Source organism: Lepisma saccharinum, chromosome 20 (assembly GCF_977018435.1).
Source record: "Lepisma saccharinum chromosome 20, izLepSacc3.1, whole genome shotgun sequence".
Lineage (NCBI taxonomy): Eukaryota > Metazoa > Arthropoda > Insecta > Zygentoma > Lepismatidae > Lepisma > Lepisma saccharinum.
In genome coordinates, this window is record NC_139248.1 from 21,668,073 (window position 1) to 21,694,963 (window position 26,891).

The 26,891-nt window shown below is 37.9% G+C and overlaps 1 protein-coding gene across 1 annotated transcript; it reads left to right on the forward strand.

Annotated features, from left to right (window-relative positions):
- Window positions 1-24,924, forward strand: LOC146003581 (uncharacterized). Its single transcript, XM_083141881.1, has 5 exons — window positions 1-131; window positions 17,345-17,480; window positions 19,805-20,020; window positions 21,437-21,609; window positions 24,564-24,924. Exons 1-5 carry the CDS (start codon window positions 4-6, stop codon window positions 24,760-24,762), a joined length of 852 nt encoding a protein of 283 aa, XP_082998007.1. The 5' UTR covers window positions 1-3; the 3' UTR covers window positions 24,763-24,924.
- The last annotated feature ends 1,967 nt before the right edge of the window (window positions 24,925-26,891 follow it).

Sequence of the window (26,891 nt, forward strand, 5' to 3'; positions counted from 1 at the left end):
TATATGGCTAACTTCGATTCTCTGCTGTCCGAGTATGCAAAGAGAAGGCAAGAAGAAACAGGAGTCCGAGTTGACAAGATCGTAACTAACGCAAGCTCGCTGGAGTTCATAGGTCATCCAGAATGGAGAAAGTAAGTTCGAAGTAAATTGTAAATCCTTGTAAGGACGCATTATGCAAAAGCCATTGTACACTTCTAGATTCAGATTCTGCTGTTCCGTATATCATTGTATTAAACGGAAACGCTTGTGTTATTACTGAGTAAGCCGTGTACAGTGGGATGCAAAAGTATTGTTCGGCATTATCCATGACTGTTTTCATTATTTTTCTCTTTTGTCTTACGTATTTTAAGGGATGGATTTTTATGTATGACGGTGCGTAGGTTGTCAGCAGCTTGTTTGGCGTTATGGTTCAATTCTTGAAGCTCTCGTTGTACAAAACAAAGAAACAATTATGATGAACAATTTACGTGGCAATGTTTATGCATCCCACTCTACATGAATTTCTATGGACTGAAATCGCGCAAAAAGTACAAAAATGCTCTCATTGCGAACAGCACGCTAGATTGCACCCCAATCAACAAACTAACCATAATTATTATTCAATTGCAATATTAAATAATAACTTTCAACTGAATGGAGTGAGAAATGTAATCTAAACGCACGTCCATGAAATTAGGCGGGTGGCAGAAGTTCGCCCTGTTGCCACGTCGGAGCTCAACCCCGTGTGTTCGGAGACGGAGCTTTAAGAGAATGAAAGGTATAGGGTGATACAAAAGTGCCCGGAGGGAGGTCGGTCTGACGCTCGAACTAGGCAACGCAGCCCGGTTGACGTTGCCACACAGCGCGCAGGAACCAGCAGCTTCTGTGCCGCTCTCGCTTTGCGTTTCCCACATGTGGCACCAGCGCAATTCTGCCCAGCCGCCTATTCTCATGGCCGTGCGTTTAGCTGTTTTATTACACTGAATAACATTTAAATTAAATTAATGTATTATTAACGAGGTTGAACATGATTGGCCGGCTGCTTACCATACAAACTAAGGAACTTCCTACAGTTCATTTATACATATTTCCAGTTCTCTAAGTAGTGGGTTTTGTGGTACGGACAGTGCGAGAAAGGAAGAGCATCCCCTCAAGCAGCTTTGCTACACTTAAAACTTGCTTAACATGAGCATATGAGTTTTTTGAGCAAGTGTGGAATCTTGTCTAATTCAAGATTTTTGTAAAAATGCCCTCGGGAATTTTTCAGAAACGAAGAGCTCTCTTAGATTGATTTGTTTATACTTAAAACTTGTTTAACATGTTCATTTGTTTAAGTGTATCACCTGCCCAACCCAAGAGTTTTGTAATTTTTAAAGTATTAACTCTCCTCAAGCAAATTTGTTAATATTTACAAAAATTGCATCAGCCAGTCTATAAACTTGTATCCATACCCACCTATACATATTTACTTCAGGTTTAAGTTCAATTGGATACTATTCAATTTGCTTATTTAATATTAAAACAATGCAATATGCAGAGCCTACCTCTAGAATCGCTTCGTGTTTGCATGTTTCTCCTCTGTGTCAGTGTGTGGAATTCCCGAGACGGTAGTATTGATTTTTTTCCTCAGTATTTACAGAAATTCCCGATTATTGCATCAGCCAGTTATGTGAGACTGACTGAGGGGGGCAGACGTGTTGATACAGTGCTTCTTATACTTACTGGTTTAAATTCATATTGAGCAATATAAAATCTGATATTTGTTGTAATCTACTCATATTTAGAGTCAAGCTTATATTTGTCCCAGCCTGTTATACATAACAAGATTATTGCTATTCAAGATATGCATGTTCGTGCAGGTATTTGCGCCGGGTCAGTGTGAATGATTTTCCACTTGTGGGCTATTGGTTTTACATTTGAATCCCAGGAAATTTTATATAAATACCAAAGCCAGAAATATTAAGTGTATACACACCTACACACATACACACACATACAAATCACAGTGCTGAACCCAACTGATATTTTTTATCCAGTATAAAGTTTTGAATTGAAACCCAGGAAATTGTATATAATAAACAACAACAAAAATGCCGAATCAAAAATATTGTAATCAATGCAATAAAAATATATTTAGCTCTAATTGGGCCAGACACCAAAAGATTTGTAATCCAGACAAATGCAGAACTCCCACAAAAATTTGCCCCAAATGCAATAGAAAATATAACATGGAATATTTCACATATAAACATAAAGATACTTGCTCTGCATTGCCCTCTCAACCATCTACATCTGGTCTGAAAAGAAAGCACGAAGCACCTGTTAATACCAGAGCAGCAAAACAGCTACGCCATGCACCTATCCGTAGCAGTTTTAATGCCCAACTTAGGGATTACCGGCTTGTATCAGAGCCAAGATGTGGCATTGAGAATTTCTTGAACAGTATAAATTCTGATCTGCAGGCAATTCTTAATGCACAAAATGGCTCTTATAAGCTGTCTCTCAAATTGTTTGTACAATATAAGAAACCAAATGGCACAAAATTTACACAGCCCCACATAACAGAAACTGTACCTGTATATTCAAATTCAAATTCAGACAAAATAATAGGCAATTTGATAGATCAATTAAATATCAAACACTCTGAATTTGCGGCAAAAGAGTCCGGATGGAGCCTATGCGGTTCATCACACAAGTTATATGTTAATATTTCTGAATTCAGCCCATTACAAGGATCCACTTATGTGCCATTGCCTGCTAATATCAAAAACAAAAGAGCCGTGGTCAATATAAAAAATACCGACCAGAAATGCTTTTTGTGGTGTATATTAGCTGCTTTGTATCCAGTTTCAAGGAATCCTGAGAGAATAACTTATTACAAACAGCATGAACACGATTTTGATGATGTAATGGAGGGTTTGGAATATCCAATGTCAGTTCAGAATATTGATAAATTTGAAAAAAGGGCCAAGCACATCAATGGCAAACAATTATCTATTAATGTATTTACTTGTTCCACTGGCAATTGCTTGATAGATCCTCTCAGAATCAGTACACTTGATGATGAATCTGCAATTCCGATTGATCTGCTCTTAATTGAAAAGGATGGTACATATCATTACACTCTGATACATAATCTTGAAGCTTTGGTGAGAACACAACTAGACAAAACTCATACAATATTCAAGTTGTGTAGAAGATGTTTAACTGTATTTGATGGTAGAAAAATGGTGAATGGTGTTTGTGAAGAGAATGCAGAAATTGCTAAAAACAAGTTAATTGAGCATCTGAAATACTGTGGCAACCATAAACCTGTTCATATGGTGATGCCCAATCCAAGTGAAAATTGCAAATTCAAAAAGTATGAAGCCTTGTTGGAACACCCAGCATATATTGTCTGTGATTTCGAATCGAATCTCAAATCTCTTGCATTCTGTAGCCCAGATCCAGAAGAATCATCAATTACACCATACCAGCTACATGAACCTTCCAGCTTTTGTTGTGTGGTTATACAGGATGGTGTAGTTAGTAAAGAATATTCATACATGGGAGAAGATGCCATCAAAGAATTTGCACATAGAATAGAAAATGTGTGCCGTGACATAGCATCTAACATCTTATTAAAATCAAAGCCTATGCTGCCTTTAACAGAGGAACAGATTGAAGATTTCAACAATGCAGAAAAATGCCCGGTATGTGATTCTGAATTTTCAGATACAAATATCAAGGTGAAACACCATTCTCATACAGATGGTCGATATAAACAGGCCCTGTGTAATAGCTGTAATATTCAGATCAAGAGACCAAGATTTATCCCCATATTTTGCCATGGAGCATCCAATTATGATTTCCATCATCTGATCAGGTACGAGGGGTTTGAGAAGCAGAATTTAAACATTTTAGCTGAAAATGATGAAAAATATATATCTATTAGCAAGATAATTAAAGTTGATGGTGTTCCTATTCACATAAGATTTCTTGATTCTTACAGATTTTTACCTGCTAGCCTGGCTACACTGGCCTCTCAATTATCTGATGATGACTTGAAAATCACACGTGCCTCGTTTCCAGATCAGGAGCTGAAATTAATTAGGCGGAAGGGTGTATATCCATACGACTATGTTACAGATTTTTCTAAATTTGATGAGTGTTCTCTGCCACCACAAGAAGCATTTTATAGCAAAATCAGAGGATCTGGAATTACTGATGAAGATTATCACCATGCCAAATTGATGTGGAACAGTTTTAAATGCAAGACATTTGGTGATTATCACATGGCTTATTTGAAACTTGATGTCACTCTCTCAACTGATATATTGCAAACATTCAGAAAATCTTCTATGCAAAATTATGGACTGGACCCAGTGTATTTTTACAGTGCCCCTGGTCTAGCATGGGCTGCAACGTTTTTCAATACCAAAAAGCAATTGGATCTAATCCAAGATCAAGAAAAGTATCTGTTTATGGAGGAATGTATAAGAGGGGGGATGGTGCAATGTTCCCAGAGATATGCCAGAGCAAATAACAAGCATATGCCTGATTATGATCCAGCACGGCCATCAAATTATATACTGTATGTAGATGCAAACAACCTCTATGGTCACGCCATGATGCAAAAACTGCCATATGCAGGGCTTGAGTGGGTTGAAGATTTCAATATTGAAGATCTTCAGGATTTTGATGACAGTGAATATGGCCTCTTCTTAGAGCTTGATCAGATAATTCCAGATTATTTGCACAATAAATTTTCTGATCTGCCCCCAATTCCCGAGGTTAGGTGCCCACCTGGCTCTAAACAGAAGAAATTGATGATGACTCTGGAGCCGAAACAGGGATATGTCATATATTACAAAAACCTCCAGTTCCTGATGAAGCATGGTGTTCAAGTGACCAAAGTTAGAAAAGTTTTGAGGTTCAGGCACTCAGAATGGTTGAAACCTTATATTGATACAAACACGGAGCTTCGAACATCTGCAAAAAGCGAATTTGATAAGGCATTGTTTAAATTGATGGTGAATTCAGTGTATGGCAAAACAATTGAAAATGTCAGGAAACATACCGATGTTAAAATAATTACTGACCCCAGCCGGAGCAAAAAATTGGTTGCAAAGCCCAACTTCAATTATAGAAGAATTTATGATGAGCACATGGCACTTTTCAACATGATGAAAACAAAGATCAAATTTGATAAACCTATTTATGTAGGGGCTGTGATATTGGAATTGTCCAAATTACATATGTTAACCTTGTATTATGATGTGCTGAAACCTTTTTATGGTGATCGTGTAAAATTATTGTACATGGACACGGATAGTTTTATTCTTGAAATTCAAACAGAAGATGTTTATCAAGATATGTCACAGCCTGAATTGTTTCAATATTTTGATACCAGTGAACATACAAAGATTCAACAACACCACAACAAAAAGGTGCCTGGCAAGTTAAAAGATGAGACACTTGGTGATGTTATTGTGGAATTTGCTGGGTTAAGTGCCAAGATGTACAGTTTTAAAACATGTAGTGGTGCTGTTGCCAAAAAGGCCAAGGGCATTGGCAGAGTTACTGTGGAAAAAGAGCTTGTATTTGAAGATTACAAAAATTGCATCAAATCACAGAGTTCAATCAGAACATCAGAAAATAGAATTCAGAGTGAGAATCACTTATTGACTTCAAATATTGTAACAAAAGTGGCTCTGGACCCACATGATGATAAGAGATGCATTTTATCATGTGGCACACATACTTTACCTTGGGGGCATTGTGATTTGAAAAGTGGGAAACAATGCCCAATTACAGAGCATGATTTGAAATAAATAAACATGCCTATGAACTTATTTGGGTTCAAAAAACAGGCTATTATGGACCTGCCCACACCACAACCCTCTCCTGATTTACAATCTGTAATGTCTAAACTGAGTGGCTTGTTAATTATTCATCTGAACAGCATACTTACAGATAATGATGATGAAACAGGCAAAATATTGTACATATTTAACAATAATTTAAATCATTACCAATTACCTGTAGGTGGGCAATTGCAATTTATTACAACCCCTGAGGGTGATGTCAAGATTTCAGTAGGGAGAAATATTTATAGAATTAAGCACTCAAACATGATTTCTGGCACTGTATATACTGTTTCTGCTGGTGACTGCTTATATATTGAGGTCCCTGGATCATATGACAAGCTTATACCCTTTTTTATAGAATTAAGAATCAGATATTCAATAATAAATAACCATTAAAAGAAAATGCCTAATGATATATTTGGCCATACAAGACATGAAGATCACAGTGATGAGATTCTGATGCTTGATGTCAGAGTCAAAAAATTAAGAAGTGATTTACAAGCTTTACAGACCACACTCAATGCCAGTCTTCAATTAGAAATTACAAATTTACAATCACAATGCATGGACCCTCTTCTTAAAATTGATTCTGAACTCAAAGTGCTGCTTCAGAAATATACTGATTTGGCCACATTAGATAATTTTCAAAGTTTGGAAGAAGCTGTAGCAGCTCTTCAAGCCAAATTTAAGACCCAGGCTAACAACTCTGAGCAATTGAAACAGCAATTGGAAGAGCAGATAAATAATGTCCAGGCACAGCTCCAAACAATTGTCAAAAGCATAAAATCACAGGAAGATTTTGATCTAGTCATTTCCACTCTAAAAGAACAGATTCAGTCACTCCAGATACCTAATCTGGATCCTCTGCACAATGCCATAGCCGAGGTTAAAGAAAAAATTGAGACACTTGAAAATTTTATGAACAACTTGCCATCTTCTGATGCTTTGAATGCAATAACTCGGAGTGTAGCAAATATTAAGCTGCAACTTGAAACATATGAAGATTTTGGAAAAATTCAAAGTACCATAACCCATCTTGAAGGTACAATAGCAGCAGTGCAAAGTGATTTGGCAAATGTACAAGAAACTCGCCTGCCTGGGATTGTAGACACACTTGTCAGTGTCCAGCAACAGATCACAAAGCTTGAAAACCTCAACACTGAATCTGAACTATCTCATTTTCATCACTTGATCGATGATATCCAAACAAAGCTTGAAATTTTACAACAATCAACACCTACTCAGGCAGATATAGCCCTGCTCCAAGATGCTATGCGTGGTGTGGTTGATGCTTCTGAATTAAATGATGTAAAATTGGCACTTGAATCTTTGCAAAATACAGTATCAAATCTGCCCACATCACAGGAACTTAAAAATATTAAGAGAGCAGTGAATAGGATATTGAAATCAGAAGATATCAAGAATATCCAGACAGAGATCAAACATCTCACTCAGACAGTGGCCACTCTTCCAACCAATCAACATATTAATAAATTGCATGCCCTGTTTGAGGATATCAGAAGACAGGTCCATGATCTTACTGCTCAAAATTCAAAATTGGCAGTTGTTGAAAATTTGCAACAAATTGTAGCTAATATCAAGCAACAGCTAGGGACCATGGAATCCAATCAAGCAAATGCTCTGTCTGTTTTTGCCACCCAGCTACAAGAGATTGTGCAACAATACAAGAAACTTATTGTGGACATAAAGATCAAGCCAGGCCATGATGATGTTGTTAGGACCATCAATGAGCACCTTGAATCTGTAACAAGCAGATTGCTTACAGCAGAAAAGGAAATAACAGGCATAATCGAGAATCCAAAACATACAGTAATTCTTGAATTGTACAGCATCCCCAACAAAGAATATGATTCGCCATTTACACCAGGCGGCAAAATATATATGCTGTCCCCTGCACAATTTTATTACCAGTTTTTTGTTGGAGGCACATTGAGACCAATCAAGATCAAATATTGGCATCAGCCACAGGCACATCACTACCCTACCTTATCAATAACAAATGCTGATAACAAACCAAAAATCACCAGTGTAGAGTTAGAGGATTTTACAGACCCCAATACATTAGAAACAGCCTATACTGAAGATGATGGCTCTTTGGAATTTAAAATACAAATAGGGGACAAATTATATTTAGAAAATCCTGCAGTATCAGCTGCTGAACACCCTATAGTTGCAATATTCTTGTTTACATATTATGTCTAGACAAATTATTGTTGATGAATTACACAGACAAGCCAGACATAACTTTAAGAGACTGCCAGTAGTCACAAAGGGCATAGATGATTTATGGCAGAGCGACTTGATTGAGTTGTCAAGTGGACAGTTGAAAAACTTGGACAAAATCAACAAGGGCTACAAGTATCTACTCACTGTGATAGACACATTTTCAAAATTTGCCTGGGCTGTGCCACTCAAATCCAAGACTGGAACATGTGTTACAGAAGCCCTCAGGACAATCATCAATCATTCAGGAAGATCACCGCGCTATTTGCAAACAGATAATGGCAAAGAATTTTATAATTCAGTGTTTCAACAATTTATTAAAAGCCAGGCAATAAAACATTATTCGAGTTACAGTGATCTCAAAGCCTCAATTGTAGAGAGATTCAACAGAACCCTAAAAAATCTTATGTATAAACAATTCACACTGCAAGGTAATTATAAATGGCTTAATATTCTTCCAGAACTTCTACATAAATATAACAACTCTGTCCATTCCACAATCAACATGAAACCCTCTGAAGTAACTTCAATTGATGAGCAAAAATTGATCAGGACTGTTTATTATCCTAGATACCAGCCAACAACAAGAAGGGCCAAATACAGGGTGGGCGATCAAGTAAGAATCAGCAAATATAGGCACTTATTCAAAAGAGGCTTTACAAGAAACTGGAGCACTGAATTATTTACAGTGGTTCAAGTTAAACCTGGGACTCTTAACACATATATAATAAAAGATCACCGAGGAGAAATTCTCAAAGGCAGGTTCTATGAACAAGAGCTCAGCAAAACTAAACAGCCCGACACATATCTCATAGAAAAAATCATCCGCAGAAAAGGCAACAAGTTATTTGTCAAATGGCTGGGTCATCCGGAAAACAGCTGGATCGATGCAGACAAAGTGATAATATGAGCACCTGGGATGTTATAAAGAGGCTGCCAGAACCTGAACAGCAGATTAAGAGAAATGGCAACTTGCTGCCCGAAAATATTAGATGTCTTATTGTCGGGCCATCTGCTTGTGGTAAAACTACACTAATGGTTGATAATTTTTTATTGGCCCCCAACTGGTTAGACTGGAAAAACAGGCACTTGTATGTCTTCTCTAAGAGCTTGGAACAATTAAAATATCAGCAGCTGATGAAGCTATATGATGGATTGGATATTGCCACTTTTGAACCAGATGTTAAGCCACTTCATGAATGTCTCGATAATTCTGTTGTTGTGTTTGATGACATTATACTGGATAATCAAAACAAGGTTAGAAATTTCTTTACACAGGGCCGACACAAAAACATTGATTGCTTCTACCTGGCACAGACTTTTTCTAAAATACCGAAGCAGCTGATCCGAGACAACAGCAATTTTATATGTGTGTTTCATCAAGATCATACCAACCTCAAACACATACATGATGAATATGTAGGTGGGGACTTGAGCTACAATGACTTTTCCAAGTTTTGCAGTAGGTGCTGGAACCAGGACAGTTATGGGTTTGTCACTATTGATATGACAAGAACACCTAATACTGGCAAATACAGAAATAAAATCAACGATTTTCTAGACGTTGAGACGTATATAAACAACCATGAAACGACCAATCATTGATGATCTTAAGTTAAGAGATTATCTTGTAAAAAGATTTAAGGGATGGAAATCAGAGAACCGTGGAATTTATGAAAAACACAAACAAACAGAACAGCCTGTAATTGATGCTATTAATAATTTAGGTAAGAATATCAAAACTGTTACAGAGCAAAATCAAGATTTGATCACAGAGCTTGTACCTGTAGCTGCAAGGAACATATTAGATTATCCATTCACCCCACTTTCCAGCATTCATACACCTAGTCCTGTTGCACCTCGAAGAATTGAGGCTACTCAGGATCCTATTGAATTGGGTCTTCTTGCTCAAAAATATTTAAGCACACCTAAAGACAACAAAGATGAGGTGTTTGGCTTATATGCTGACACAGAGCTTGATGGCAGCATCATACATAGAATCGGTAATTTCAGAGTAACTTTTATGGGGGATGATATAATTGTTTATTCAGAATCTCGTCTCGGAGAAAAAGGTGCTTTTGTTAAGTACCCCGGCACACCTGGATTGTGGGAACTGATGACTAGGAAGAGGCCTGGCAGCTATACAGATCAGGATTATGAACATTACAAAGAAATATTAATAAAATCAGATGCTCTATACCAGAACAATGATCCCACACAAAAAAGAGTCAAGTCTAGCAGTGGGGCAAAATACAATAATTTAATCAAGCCCATATGGTCACAGATTAAGACAGGTAGTGGAATCAAACAATACAATACTCTGCCTAAAGAATTTGTGTGGGTTGATGATGTCAGGAAACTTGTAGATAGGTTGCTGGTGATAGCTGGGGAGGAAAATGCTGGCAACCACAATTTTTACAATGAAAAGGTTGGAATTATGGACATGATAAGCACCAAATTGTCTAATTTTATAGTGAATGACCCTAAGGGGATTGGATATCTTATAAAAATTATTAATACTCTACCACCTAAATTTTGGAATATTTCTGAGGGTCGGGGGCTGGTTAATGACATTATAAACAAGCTGCCATTTGAACTACACATTCCAGGCTATCAGTATTGTGGTCCCGGTACAAAATTGGACCATAGATTAAACAGAGGTGATCCTGGTGTAAATCCCCTAGATGCTGCTTGTAGAGACCATGACATAGCATACAACACACATTCTGATATTGACAAGAGACATGTTGCAGACAAGAAATTAGAAGAGGCTGCATTTGGTAGATTTGTAAGCAAAGATGCTTCTTTGAGTGAAAAAATAGCAGCATTGGGAACCACCATAGCTATGAGCACCAAACAAAAATTGGGGTGGGGGTTGTGAATAGGTATATAATAAACCTACAATGAAGGCCAAGGGTGTTATGTATCAAATACCTTATGCAGGTCTCAAATCTCTTAAAACTATTGACAGCCTTTTGACCAAAAAGCAGCGCAAGAAAAAAAGCTCTTGTATTGCAAAGGGACATGGTATGAAATTGTTGCTTAGTACCCCCCAATTAAAAAAATTACAGCAATCAAGAAAAAAATCACATGTAGGGGGATTCATATTTACCATCCCTGCCATCTTAGCTGCTCTCGGGGCTGTTGGGAGCTTGGCTGGGGGATCGGCTGCCATAGCAAAAACAGTAATAGATGCCAAGAAAAATAGGGCAGAATTAGATGAGCAGAGGCGCCATAACCTGGCTATGGAGAAAAAAGGCAAAGGTGTTAAGAGAGCCATGAATAAGTTTAAAAAAAACAAGAGCCGCTTACAAACCAAGATATTGAAGCTTTAATCAAGCCATTGGGCATCAAAAATTTTAGAGGTGTGTACATGTCTGATTCTTTACCAGAACAACCACTCAACAAAGAGTGTGGCATTGTTAATTTGGATGAGTTCAAAAATCAGGGCACTCACTGGATCTGTTATCTTAAATATTTAAACAATGAGGCATTTGTGTTTGATTCATTTGGAGGTGTTCCACCTGAAAATTTAATAAAATATTTAAAATCAGCTAATCTTTATTACAATAATGCCCGTGTTCAAAACTTCAAAGATGTTAATTGCGGACATTTGTGTTTATCCGTTCTCAGATATATGTCTCAAATAAATAAACCATCAATTGAAAATTTTCAAAAGGCCTTGTGGTATCTGAAACATCATGGGAGTATTCCATCTCACCAGCCAAAATTCAATATTGAAACTCAAATTGCATGATGATATAGTGTATCCCAAAACAATAGCTCTCAGAGCATTTTACGGCATGTACCTGATCCCCAATATTACTCACCACAACAATACAATTGCAGTAGGGGATCAAAAAATTGTCATCACTCCAGGGCAATATAATCTGTCCACTCTAAATGCTCAATTACCCAGAGGTGTAGTGTTAAGTCAAAATTCTGTCACTCACAGAGTAGAAATTGTATCTGCTACAGAAACAGTGGATCTGGGTACTATAGGAGAACTGCTAGGATTTGAGAACAACACAAAACTTGAACCAGGCATCAAACACACTGCTATGAATATACCCAAATTCTTAGCCATAGAGACTCTGAATATTCACTGTAATGTGGCCGAGGGTATGATCACCAAATCAAATGGCATAGGCACTCACAAACAAACTGGCATCATTGCAACATTCAAACCTAATTCCGAATTCATGGAGCCAATCATCTACAATCCATCCCCAACATTATATTTTCCTGTGTGCCATAATAGAATAGATTACATTGAATTGATGGTCACTAATGAAAAAGAAGAATTAGTTGATTTTGCTGGAGCCACAACAACTGCAATCGTAGAGATTAACATTTAAATAAAAATACATACAATGGAAAATATTGAGAGTTATGAGCTACAATCATTCCCCCCAAACAGGAGGACATTTGCAAATTTAAATCAACCCAACACGGAGGTTGAGGTTGATCTTGATGTAGGGGATGGCTTTATACACCCCCACAGAGCAGATCTATACATCAAATTTGATGTTGTAAAGCTCGATGGAACAGATTACCCGGCAAATTCAAATATAAGACTTGTAGACAATTTTGTGCCGCATCTGTTCTCTGAAATTGAGATCAGAAAGCATGGCGTTGTTATAAACAGAATAGATTATCCCGGCATTACCTCCACGGCTTTGGCCACTCTAAAATTATCCAAAACCGAGGCTTCTTACTACAAAATAGGTGGATTTGAGGCTGGTGATAAAATATTATCTAAGAACCACACTGTGCTGTTCCCGATGCGCCTGTTGCCAGGATTCTTCTCGGATTACAAAGAAATTATGTGGAAGGGTGGTTTAAGAATTACATTTAGAAGAGCTGCCAATGATAATAATGCTTTGATGAGGTACAGCACATTAAACCCTACGGGGGAAGCTATGCCTAATACCCTACCTGATGAGGGCAAGTGCATTATTCAGACTATGGAGCTAAGAATCCCCGTTGTTGAATATGAGGCCAGTTACGCTCTTAAATACAAAGCAGATATCCTAAAAAATCCACAGGTTCCTCTTCAATTTTACACATATCAATGCGTACAGAAGCCTGCCTCTGGTACTTATTATGAATTTGATGCAACAAATTCATTCTCCAGCATACAATTTGACATGCCCGATTTTGTGGTGGTACTGTTTCAGACTGGGAGACACAACAATCAGGAAAAAAATTCAAGTAGATTTGATAACTGCAACATCAAGAACATATATCTTAAAAATGGCAGAAATGAGGTATTCCCTAGGGAAAATTATAATTTAGACATGTCCAAGAATGATTTTCTTAAATTATATGAGGCTTTTTCGGCTTTCAAAAGGGTCACTACCGGGAATACAGACCTGTACTACACACCAGATGAATTCAAGGAACGGAGACCCATGTTTGTAATTAACACTTCAAAAAGAAAACAAGTTGTACTGAATGATAGAACAAACATTAAAATTATCTGTGAATTCCACGAGACTTTACCAGATGACACCATATGCAGTGTCATTCTCATAGGTGAAAAATCATATATTTATGATGTGAGAAATGAGAGAGTCACAGAGCAGTTCTAGAAGCACGATTCAGGGCTTCCCCCATGGCGCAGTGGTAGCATCATTGCCTTGTAATCAAGAGGTCCCGGGTTCGATACCCGGTGGAGGCACAAGTAGTTTGGATCCCACTTTAAAACTGTAGGGCCAGTCCCGATTAGCCTTACTGTACATAAAATGGACTTAAAACAGCAACTCAAACTAGAAACACGATTTAAACACAGAAACCCTTTGGATATAAAACAATACTTTACCGTCAGAAAATATATTACCTACCCATTTTATAGCTTACGAGCAGAAAAGCTTTTACCTACTAACACAGCACATTTGCCATTGGAATTATTCTGTTGCGACAAGATCAAACCTAAATGCAATTCAGTTTGCAATGACAATATCCAGAAGACAATATTAGTATTTTCCTCAATATGATGGATGGTCCCTGAAAGAGTATATAGTATAGATAAGAATTTCTCTTTGAGTTCCATGACAAATAACATGTAATTTCCCCTCGGAAAAGACACAATAGAGGTAATATTAATAGATATAATCACTCAGGCAAACAGAATGAAGGCAATTACTCTTTAATAATAAATAACTCTCTGAAAAGACGCAGTATAGATTATATCTGTTGGCATACAACCCCCGGCCATGCATAATTAATTGTTGGCCGAAACATGGGGACTGATCAAAAGATTGGAAAGAACATGCAATGTTTACTTGACCTCCATTCTATTGTATTGATTATGCAGTTTTGCCCCCGTATTGTTGAGCTCCCAGATAACAAAACTCTGGTGATTCTTAATAGAGAATAATTTTGCTCTGTTATATAACATTTTTTACCAAATTTAAGATCTGGGAGCTATCAACAGAGCAAAATCTCACGTATGGAATGCCACATCTCTCAGGACTCGAACCCAAAGCCCCTTTGTTTACAAAACAACAATATTAACATTTTGCCATCAGATTTTATGAGGACTCAAACCCGAGCCTTTTGATTACAAGGCAATGCACCACACTCCACTCGGTCTCAGAACCCAATAGATATCAATTCAAGATTCCTGGGATTTTGACAGAAAAACATATTACAAGCTTAATTTTTGGTGTAGCCAAAAATTGACAAGCTTATGTACAAAAATCTGGATGATGCAAGTTTTAAGTATAAACAAATCAATCTAAGAGAGCTCTTCGTTTCTGAAAAATTCCCGAGGGCATTTTTACAAAAATCTTGAATTAGACAAGATTCCACACTTGCTCAAAAAACTCATATGCTCATGTTAAGCAAGTTTTAAGTGTAGCAAAGCTGCTTGAGGGGATGCTCTTCCTTTCTCGCACTGTCCGTACCACAAAACCCACTACTTCTCTACTTTTTAGGAGTTTCATAATAATGCGCGTTATAAAATTATGAATGCACTGTACGTACAATTGACTAAGTTAGCTACTGTCAAGAGTTGACTGCTGTGGCTCGCTCCAGCCGCAGCTCAAAGACGATGGATACACAGGCTTTGCTGCTTCACCTGAGGAACCTCGCTGGTAGCACTACAAACAGATGGGTGAGGAGTGGAAGGGGTAGGGGAGGAGGTTGCGTTTTTTAAAGACCCAGCAAAGTTCCTACACAGCGACAAGCGTTTTGCAACCATGTCACGATCCATCTTCTATCTTTTCTTTATCCTACCCGACTTTGTATACGTGAGGAAATTGTATGAAAGGAAATTGGTGGAAGGTTGGGGGTAAACAAACAGTTCCCTCAAACCGTTTCAAGTTCTAGGCTGAACCCATTTCGTTTGTTGAGCCATTGTACACAATTTTGTGGGAAAATTAACAATATTACATAACTGTAGTGAATAATAAGTATTACAAGTTCAAACTCCCAAAGCAGATGTATAATTGAACTTAAAACTACAGTTATCCGAAAAAGTAATTAATAATAAATCCTAGCATAATTTAGAAGCATTTATAGAATAATTTCAGAGTTCAAAGAGCACTTTTCATTATCCTCAATTCACTCAACGACAGGGAGGGGACAAAATAGAAATTCTTGCAAAATCTAAAATATCGTCAATGCTATTTTCGTAGGTTTTATATGTTCACATTAAAATATTTCATAGTTCAAGGGGACAAAGACCCCTTGTCCTACCTTGGGCATGGGTCTGAAGCTAACATTCTAAATGCAATGGATAGTACAAGCGATACGTGTGACATTAATTGGACGCATTTTTCAAACCTTCCTCGGTTTACCATAACTTCTTCCTACACCCCAAAAAAGCCACGACTCGCCACTGATACCAGGGTGTGAAATCCTGGAGAGGACAGGGGGGATTTCCCCCTCCCAACAATGTTGATCTAAAAAATCCCCCCACCAAAAATTTTCCGGGGTGGGGATAGTTTTTCTTGTAACAACAAAATATAAGCATTTAGTGCAGAATGCTTTCTCCCTTTTTCAAGAGATTATTACTCTGTCTACACCAATAACAATATGCGTGCAATAGAAGAAGGATGGAAGTCAAACATAATTATAAATTATAATAGTTTTGTATTAATACAAAACTAAACAAAAGCTTGTACATGACAAGACTATTTCGTAATTTATTGACATCTTTAACCTGTTAGTAAAGGAATTAATTTGCTACTTTACACATATCTGATAAATATAAAATTAACTAATTAATTACTTCGTGTATTTAATAATAATGTTTTTTTAAATATTTTAGTAATTAATTGACTTTTATATTTAATAACATTATGAATATCCATATCATAATAATTTAGTATGTATTATGTATATCATAGGCGTAGCTACGGGGTGCCTAGGCACACCCTAATGGGCTGCTTTATCAAAGAGAATTAAAGACAGATATTTCAATAAGAGAGAAAATAAGCGGCAGTTTGTAAGAAGTTGAAAATGTCATAACTTGGTACAAAGGTGTGCATTATCGCTGATGAAACGAGTGTCTATAGATTTTCGATTTTTTTATGTCATTGGAGAAAAGATATTTACTGCATTCTACTCTGTACCTCAGCGCCTTTCTTCTATACCTGTCTCAAGCTGCACGTGTGTGAGAGAGCTTTCTCCAAGCTTACACAAGTTAAAACTAAATTAAGAGCAACTCGGAAGCAGGATAGATTGGAAGCCCTGCTCTTGCTATTTGTGGAACAGGAAAAAGCTTCGTCTATTGATGTAAATGAAGTTATTGATGAGTTTAAGAACATTGTACATTTTGACAGACGTCTCTTGTTATAGATGACGTGTATTTTGATGTATTTGTTTGTAACATTTATGAACGTTTTGTGTGTGTGTGTAATTTCTATGCAATATGATTTTTTTCTACTACATATATTCAGAAATTTTCAACACTGTCATTTAGTGAATTTATATTCCTTTAAAACATCAGTGCAGTTAAAGAGCCAAGTGATTGTGTTGCAAAATATGCTATTATAAAGGTACAAGACCTCATATTTTTTCTTTGTGCACACCCAAATATAAAGTTCTAGCGACGCCTATGATGTATATATGTGTGTGTGTGTATATATATGGGGGTGTAGATTAAGATTTTCTTACCCCCAACAGTCTTCAATGATTTCGCACCCTGACTGATACGAACAACTTATATTACGTCGCTGCTTTTTTCCTTTTGTTTTCAGTCTACACTTTGTTTAATAACTGTAGTTAATAAATAAGTGAATATAATGTTTTCTCTGCTGTAGGTACAAAATTGATTGCTACACTCAGAATTTCCGATGGCTCGAAGCAACCAAGGATGCGATGGTGCCTGCGTTTACCCAGTCACGAACTTTCACAAACAGAGCCTCCGAAAACATAACTCAGGAGTTCAAATGCACTGTAAGCATATCACTTACTTTTTTTGCATTGGATGAAATGGTAGAAGTACACAGACTGTATGTTGTACCCTTATTAATATCATCGTTTGTAGAAGGTTGAAAATGTTCGTTTGTTGTCAGGAATAACTGGGCCTATTTGAGATGGAGATTCCCCCGACTGTCCCAGGAATCTTTGGAGCAACGTCACGCACAACGGTGGAGAAGGGGAGAAAGCGAGTGGTCGGCAGTACGCGCTGCTGCAAACAGCTGGTAATTGAACCCGCGTTTTCCCTTCCATGCACTCACTTGCTCTTTAACGCGTTCATTGATCGAGCCTCTCGAATTATTATTAGACGACTGTTTTAGTTTACTTGCTCCATAGATTGCTGGGAAAAAGTATAGTGTTAGTATTATGACTTTAATGTACCCCATTTTGTTGTTTAAGAACCTTGCAATGGTATTAAGGGTATATACCAATGGCATTCTCTCTCAAAGGAAAAACTTTTAAGTTCCATTCAGTTCATATTTGAAATGTTTAGTTTCTGTTAATGAAATGATTGAAAGGACACACTGCCCTCTATAACATTAACTGTAACTATTTGACAAAGAATGAGTTGTTTGAGTTGTTGTTTTAAGTCCACTTTATGCACAGCAAGGCTAATCGGGACTGGACCTACAGATCAGCGGCAGCTCGTGACTTTTCAAAGATGCGTGCTACAGGTAGATGTTGTTTCTTGCATTTACAATCACTCCCCCCCCCCCCCCGCCCGCTCCCAGACACACACTCACAAGTCCGTTTCACAATAGCTGCTTTCTAGGTAGGGGTGAAATAAACTATAAAATATTTTGTAATTACTTACTTTTAAACACTCATTTTAAAAGCTGTTCAACGACAAAAATGGTAATCTGAGATCATTTTAAGGGGTGTTTGCATTTGAGACTGTTTTTTTTCTTTCTCCGAGCCGAGTTCTTTACTGCTTTCATCTGAAACGCAACATTTCGAGATGGGATGTAGCCCCATGAACTCCCCGCCCAAACGCCACTACTTGGAACAATAAAACACAACTGATCCTTCACAATGACTGCTTCACATGCCACGCGTCTGAAAATGAACCGCGCGAAAAAAAAATCGTGTCTGAATCTGTAAAGTAATCCCCATACTTTTTTCTTATACTGAGATGACAACACTTAACTGTGCTGTTGATCTGTATAGCACGCTAGCAGACGGTTTTCTGGAGCTGAGACCCTAAACTATGTCCCAGCTAACTGTAGAGCAGGCAAGCGAAAACAAGTCTCTGCGCAAGTAGTGACGCGAGACGGCCCCCACCAATGAACACGTAAGAGGAACGGAATTGCGTGGAGTGGGGGAAAGCGACTACAGTTACCAGCCTTCCCAGCAGCGTGTACTGCTTCGTTTGGCCACTCGATTTCCTTCGCTTCTTTGACGCTATGCGCTACCTTGCTCCACAGATAGCTGGGACAGGGTATACTTCCACCGTACCGAGGGGCATGACGGGGTTGTATTCAGGCGCGCCGCGAGGTGGCGAAACTGTGCTATGAAGCCAATAGCCCGGTATACGTTCTACCAGCGTGCGGAAATTTACCGCGCTGCAAATTTTTGAGCCTTTTAACATGAGAAGTTTCATTTCACTTCAGTGTGTTATTGAACTTCTTAAATCTATGAAATGTGTCCTGTTGTGCGACGGAAAACACATATATAAACAAGATTAACTGAATTTATTATGGAACTCACAAAACAACGTAACATTTTACATTATAACGAAACTACGTTCCCCTATTCCAGATTCTGTTTGCACAGACTCTTGTCTAGCAACAGTATGGGAGGAATGTAGTGCTGCCTCCTAGAAGAAGAAGAAGCAAGCTACTTTTGCTAGACAAGAGTCTGTGCAAACAAGAACCTGGAATGGAGATCGTAGTTTCGCTGTAATGTAAAGTGTTATGTTGTATTGTGAGTTTCTTAATAAATTCAGTTAATCTTGTTAATATATGTGTTTTCCATCTCACAACATGTCCCTTTCTTTCTTTTCATTTTAGCAAATCGATTAAAGTGCTATAGCACGGTAGCACGTATGAAGCAGCCGCCACTGCTACAGATTAAAGTGGGATCCAAACCACTGTGTCTTGACAAAAAATGAGAATATATAGGAGAAAATATACTCGACAATAAAATGGCGATAGTTAAAAAATTAATGTGGATTAACCTTGGATAATTTAAGCCTTTCATGTAGCCTTCTCAGTTATAAAAGGAAGACAATATATTTCTCGTTCACAGCCATATACTTTTTCATTACAGTCCGTTTTTAATTTCACGTATCTTCTAAACAGAAGGAGACTTCAAACGATTACGAATGGACTACAGAGCGAGGCCTGAACATTGGTTTCTCCTTAAGCTTTGGGATATCCGCCCCAGAATATTTTGATGCGTCTGTGTCATTCTCCAGGGAAAAAGAAGTTCAAGAAACCAATGAAACAGCCATAACCAAAACGGAGACATATTCCATCAAAAATGAAGTCTTGATTCCTGCGTATAGAACTTTAAAGGTATTCTTTAGAATCTTACGTTAAAAGATGTTGGTTTAAAGAAAATGTGTACGTTCCACGGAGTTCAATTCTATATTCAAATAATTCAACTTTGATATTAAACTATATAGAATGTTGTAGTGAATGTATCGATTTTTCACAAACAAATTAACAATCGGTAATTATTTTATCATTTAAACATAAAGATATGACCAATGTTATGATAAAAAAAATACTTTCGCCTAGCTTACGTGATGTGTATTTACATTTATGTGTGCACGTGTGTGGTAACAAGAAATATGACTAAGGCCAACTTTAGACGGAAGTATTTCCTTTATTAACATTTTTGCTAACGTAAGTGCTACGTAAAAACATTCTGGTTATAGCGATCCGAAGCGTGCAGAGAATGTTAGATAATATATACAGCACGAAAGGCATACTGAGTTACGCGGTTTTAATTTAATAACTAATAAATTTAAAGATGAAGGGATGTAATTCAAAAGAGGAAATGGTTATTTAATTGATGATATATCGTGTAAACAAACTCTACATATTAAGTAAACATCAATCTCACCTGTATTGAGATATTTCTGTCAATGAGCCATTGCTCGGCGTTCACAATTTAAATACTAATGTATTCGACACATGTACTGTATGTGCTGTAAATTATGTATTTAAGCAACGCCATTTAGCTTTCGGTTAAATAAAAATGTGAAGTGGTACATTATTTACATTTCACTCGGCCGACATTACATCTGCACTTGTGACGTGGAGCTCGCTTCTGATTGGTTATGCTACACGAGATGGCAAGTAAATTAGAGCCGATTCTATCTGTGAAATATGCCATGGTATCATAATGCTGTAAAATTTCTTCACTTTACACGGTAGAATTCAATAGAAATGTTAAGAGAAATGTCAAGGAAATTGCTTTCGTCTGAATCTGGTCTAAGATCTCCAAACGAAGCATAGTGTTTACATGTATATGTAAAATATTGCAAATGTCTTGATTATTTTAATATATTGACCAAAAAGCAACAAATATCAAAGAAAACATATTTTGCAAGTATGTATGCCCATACATCGTAGAAGAATGTTCTGGCCCATGCCTCTAATATTTTTACCAGAACACGCTGGAAAGTTAGGGACTCTTGATTTGAATCAAGAGAAAAGGTTGATATTTCTTTCTCAATTATCCTCATCGTCGCGATTAACGTAAGGAGATAGAAATCTCATAGTAGGTACATTTGGTATGAATTTCTATGAAGTATCTAAGATATAAAACAATAATGCAACAGTAAGACGAAGGATGACTTGAACAGGAGAAAGGTTGACTTAGTTGAAGGAATAGCCACAAGGTGGAAGCACAGTGAACGAAATACATTTATATGCAAGCGTAGAATTCAGTTTTCAAAGTTGCAAAATTCATGCTTTTTCCAGGTGACGTACACCGTGGTAGAGAGGCAGATAGAAGTGCCTTTCGAAGTCGATGTGTTTATTGAAGGTCGCATAGCTGTGTGGTACAGAAGCAAAGTCGATGGCCACTTTCTCTGGTTTCCCTCCGTCACTGAACTTGCCAACGAAGATTTCAGAGTTGTTGATAATAAACTCAGGTATGTTTCAGTTTTGAATAAAGATCGATCGGCGGAAACTAAAATGAATCCATCGTTTCAGCAAAGTCTGGATCGACCTGACCCCATGTCTGCAACTGTTCACGTTTTATCTTGCTTGAGGAAATCGTTGGAATCAGGGTTGATAAAGGTATAGGAATTTTAAATAAATTCAATTCCGCTCCAGGGGACATTACCACTACGGGTACATGAAGTACATGAAACTTAACACTGTTGATTTAACATAACTCCTAAAATACTTTCCCAGAATTGTAGCTATAAGTGCACATCGTGCTACAACGCCAGGGGTCCCGGGTTCGAATTCCGGCCATGGATGTTTGTGACTGTGTTCATTCATCAATTTCATCATGTCATCAATCATCCCCATCTTCACAAATTAGCCAAAAGTGGCACAAAAAGCGAAGTAAAATAAAGCAAGTCAGTCAATCAATTGTAGCTATAAGTGAACAATTTTGTGTCATGGGTGGGACAGGCGAAACACTGCCTCTTCACTTAATATGAAATTTATTTTATTTTTTGTGAATTTCCAAATGATGAAAAATAAATTAGTTAAGATAAAGAGAGAAGGTAATTGACCTTTCAATATTCTAGTGGAGTCGAAGGGGAAATTTAACAGTTAAAGGAGAAATTAATTGCTTTTTGCAGGGTTGATAAGGGTTCAGGAACTCATAAATTCTAATGGGTTCTATTGGGTTCCGGTGCAGGACCGGAACTTATTTTGTCGCACAATTTAAATTCGGTCCAAGTTGCTTAATGTTTCATTACAAAAAGGTTCCTGGACCGTATTTAAATTGTACGGTAAAAAAGGTTCCTGGACCGAATTGAAATACTTAACAGATAAAAATGTTCTTTAAGGTACAGAACCCATTTAGCTCGTTGGTTTTCTCTCCTGGACCGGAATTCTTGGTTGTTTTTTTGTTGTCACGGGTGGGACACAATGCAAAATACAGGCAAATCAAAAACGTTAAAATAAACGAACAATATGTAAATACCTTGTACCTTCTTATTTAATTATGTATAAAACTTGATTTTTTTATGCAAGTGACAATTTTAGATTATTCACTCGCAAGATAGGATAAAGTTACGGCAGTGCAATTGACTTTAAGGAATGAGGTTCAGGCAGTGGCGTCTCCTGCGCATGCGTCAATCGTGGGAAAAAGGACAGCTTGCTCTGCGACGACATTAATGAGCATTTCTACATTCTAATTTCTTCATATAGGAAAAGTATTTATTTTACACGAGAGCGCTCAACTAAGCTTATATTATTTAAATTTCTTGGATCTGAAGTGACGCATGCGTCAATTGTGGGAAAATAATTATTATTTCCTTTCACTTCAGATCCAAGAAATGTAATATAAGCTTAGTTGAGCGCTCTCGTGTAAAATAAATACTAATCCTATATGAAGAAATTAGAATGTAGAAATGCTTATTAATGTCGTCGCAGAGCAAGCTGTCCTTTTTCCCACGATTGACGCATGCGCAACATGCACCGCAAGCGTTCAGGAGACGCCTCTGGGTTCAGGAGCACTTCACATGGAAAGCTCCCATTCTCCATTTCCGTATTATACAGGGTAAGTCAAAATGATGGACCCGATTTCAGACATTTATTCCGTGAAATATAATAAACAAATGTTATTGTGAGACATGTGCTAAGAAAGGTAAACTGTCAAAGTTTTTTTCAAACAAATCACAAGTGTTCTATGTGAGCACCTCGCGTAACACGGCACACATCAAGCCGATAGTCTATCTCCTGCCAAAGCTTGTGTAGCATGTTGCGGTCAATATCAGCAATGGCTGCTGTGATGCGGGCACGCAGGTCATCCAATGTTGTCGGAAGTGGTGGTACGTAAACATGATCCTTGACAAAACCCACATGAAAAAATCACATGGGGTCAAGTCGGGGGAATGAGGTGGCCAATGAAGGAGAGGTCGATCTTCCAGAGATGCACGGCCTGTCCAACGTTGTTCCAATGCCCCATTGAGATGGTCCCGAACGCTACCATGGTAATGCGCAGGGGCACCATCCAATTGGAGAATGAAATCTGCGCTATCCTCTGCAAGCTGTGGAAGGAGCCATAGTTGCAGCATATCAAGGAAAACAAGTCCTGTCACAGTACTTTCATGGAAGAAAAAGGGCCCATAAATCTTTTCATGGGAAATGGCACAAAAGGCATTCACTTTGGGAGAATCGCGTTCGTGTTCCACAAATTCATGGGGGTTAGCAGCTCCCCAAATCCTTACGTTGTGTCTATTCACTTTCCCTGAAAGGTGAAAAGTTGCTTCATCACTGTAAATTAACCTCTCAGAGAATCCATCAGTTTCCATTAATGCGAGGAAATCAGCACAGAAGGACGCGCGCAAAGCATAATCAGTGTCTTTTAAGGCTTGAACTAGTTGCAAACGGTAGGGTTTCATTTGTAAACCTTTCCGCAGAACCCGCCAGACAGTTTTCTGTGGAAGTTGAAGTTCTCTCGCTGCTCGTTAGGTGGACTCTGCACGAAACATGTGCGCACTGTCTCTTCCCCAGTCGACGGACGGCCAGTCGATTTTCGTCTACAGATGCAGCCCGAATCTCTGAAATGTTCATTCCACTTACGAATGGCCTTCCCCGTAGGTGGTTCTCTCCGATATTTGGTACGGAAATGCCATTGCACACTAATCACAGACTTGTTCACATGATAATCAAGCACACAGATAGATCTCCGTTCTCCAGTCAACGCCATTTTTCTGCTCGCTGCTGACTCCTAGCGGTAGAAAGTGGAAACACTGCTTAGAAACTAAACTTTGAAAGTTAACCTTTTCAAGCGCATGTCTCACAATAACATATGTTTATTAGATTTCACAGAATAGATTTCTGTAATCGGGTCCATCATTTTGACTTACCCTGTATACTGGAAGAGACGCGTAAACAACGAGGCCTCTTTCTTTTCCTGCAGATACAAATACATAGGACTGTTCCGAGGCAAACACGGCGTCACCGAAATTCTTAGAGTCGAAGAAATAGAAAATGGATCTCATGGAAGAAATGAGTCGATTCAAAATGACACGAATCGCAGATCCAACAGAATTGGAAGCAACAATTATCGAAATGATGGTTTTAGAACTCTGGATCCGGAATTGGCAGATATTTGGTAAAGTTTCCGGTGTACAACTTTCTTTTTTGTCATTGTCTTGTACAACTGTAGGTGAAATAATAAAGTACAATCACCCGCAATAAAAAATGGGTCATCTACACGCTTCATTGTAATGCGTCACGTGGGTTGCCTAACTCTACGGCGGTGGCAGAACTTACTACTGGAGAACTCATCGTCTAGTGTTATGCAACCAACACACGTAACGCTTTGCACGGAAGCTAGTATTTGAGGATATAAGTGTGCAATTATTATTGCTGGTAACTGTACCACTTCGATTACGATTAAACATTTTTAATTCGAAATTTATTTCAGTTAATTATTGTATTTCCCAATACATTTTCTTGATATATTTTTCAATTGTTTATTAAGCTTGCTGGAAAGCACGTGTCTAGAACTATTTTTCGGGGCGGAGGGTTCCGAACCAAGTGTCTCATGTGAAATAATAATACAGTAAAACCTCGTTAATCTGGACTAATGGGGGGGTGATAAGTTGACCGGTTTAACCAAAGTCCGGATTAACTGAAATAACCTAAAAGAACAGTAGAAAGTGCATTAAAACTCCGTTTATAGCAACAAAGCAGTTTATTATGGTGTATTTAAAGGGCATAGGCCTAAATACACTATACAGTACAGTACAAAGTCTGCGGGAAACAGAATTTCATCAGTGGTTGACTGCCGTTTGTTTGGGAAGTTGACTTCTAGCCACATTTAAAACCTTGCATTCTGCTTTTTTGGGGGGCCTTTTCCTGTCCGGATTAAGCCAAGTCCGGCTTATCGGGGTCCGGATTTACGAGGTTTTACTGTAATAATAATAATAACGTTTATAATCAATAGGTTAATAAGATTAAAATAATATTAAAATTGGTATTATTACTATTATTCTTCTTACTTCTTGAACAGATAAAAAGAAGCATGTATTCATTATCTGAATTATATATAGTTAAGATCAGTAACATTTGTATAAAAAAACAGTTGTCTTACCAAATACATTAATGTCAAATTTATTTTACTGAATATGATGAAGGTTGTTAGTCCAGCTGATGACAAGCAAAGCCCCTGATCATAATTTTTATGTGTGTTTTAGAAGTAGTGGTACATATAAATTTTCACGCATTTTTAACGCAAAGCTACATATTCACAATCTAATTCTTATATCTGTGTAAGTTCTGCTGTAAGAAAACAACTTTATATTATTCAACAGCAAAAAGTATTTTTTTAAGAAAAAAAATTGGACTTTGTTATTCCTTCGAGGAGGGTTCGGGAACTCCACACACGCGCGCGCGAGCGGTATTTTGTAATTTCCATTTTTAGTCTTCGTTTTAAATGTTCAAAGACGAAAATGGTAAGCGTGAGTCATTTTAAGGAGTTTTTTTAACCTTACAACCAACTCCCCGCACACGCCAGTGAATAGGACAATATTCGTCATTTTAGATGCAATTTATTCCCACGTTTCTCAGCTATTCTTTCTTTCTATTTCGGGTGCATTACGTTGGATTTATACCACTTGGTTAATCGCGACGGGGAGGATAAATAATAAAATGGATGATAGGGCAAACACAATACCTTCACCAGAGTTCAGCGCGGGACCTTGCTTCCTAATGCATTCTGCCATGAGCACCCCGCTGCGGAGGCCGATTGTCTCTCAGGATGGAGGGTCACTTTAGGTTAGTTAACAAGGGTCAACGATAGTCTTTTGCTTGGGCGTAAAACTTAGAACCTAACTTTGGGAGGAGGGGAGGGGCGCAGAAGCAAACCTTGAGGCTAAACTTTGTGGGGACAGAATAAAAAAATGTCGGGACTATTTTGCTACGTAACTGGTAAGTTTGCGAAATAAAAAGAAAAATATTCATTGCTTTACTTCCCAGGTTCGAGGAGGGTAATAAGAGTACCATTAACTTTTAAATTTTAATGAAGCTGGACATTTTGAGGGCCAAGTCCTCGTTGCCCCAAGTTATGCCTATGGTATCTTTAGACATCTCGGGGAAGCAGTGGCGGTGACTGGATTCCAAAATGGGGGAACAAGGCCAGTTTATTTTCCCTCTGTAGATGAGGTTTTGCTAAGGCAAAAGTGGAAAAAACGTGGGGGCAACTGCACGCCCTCCCCCCTGATCTCCTTGCCTTTAGTCCACC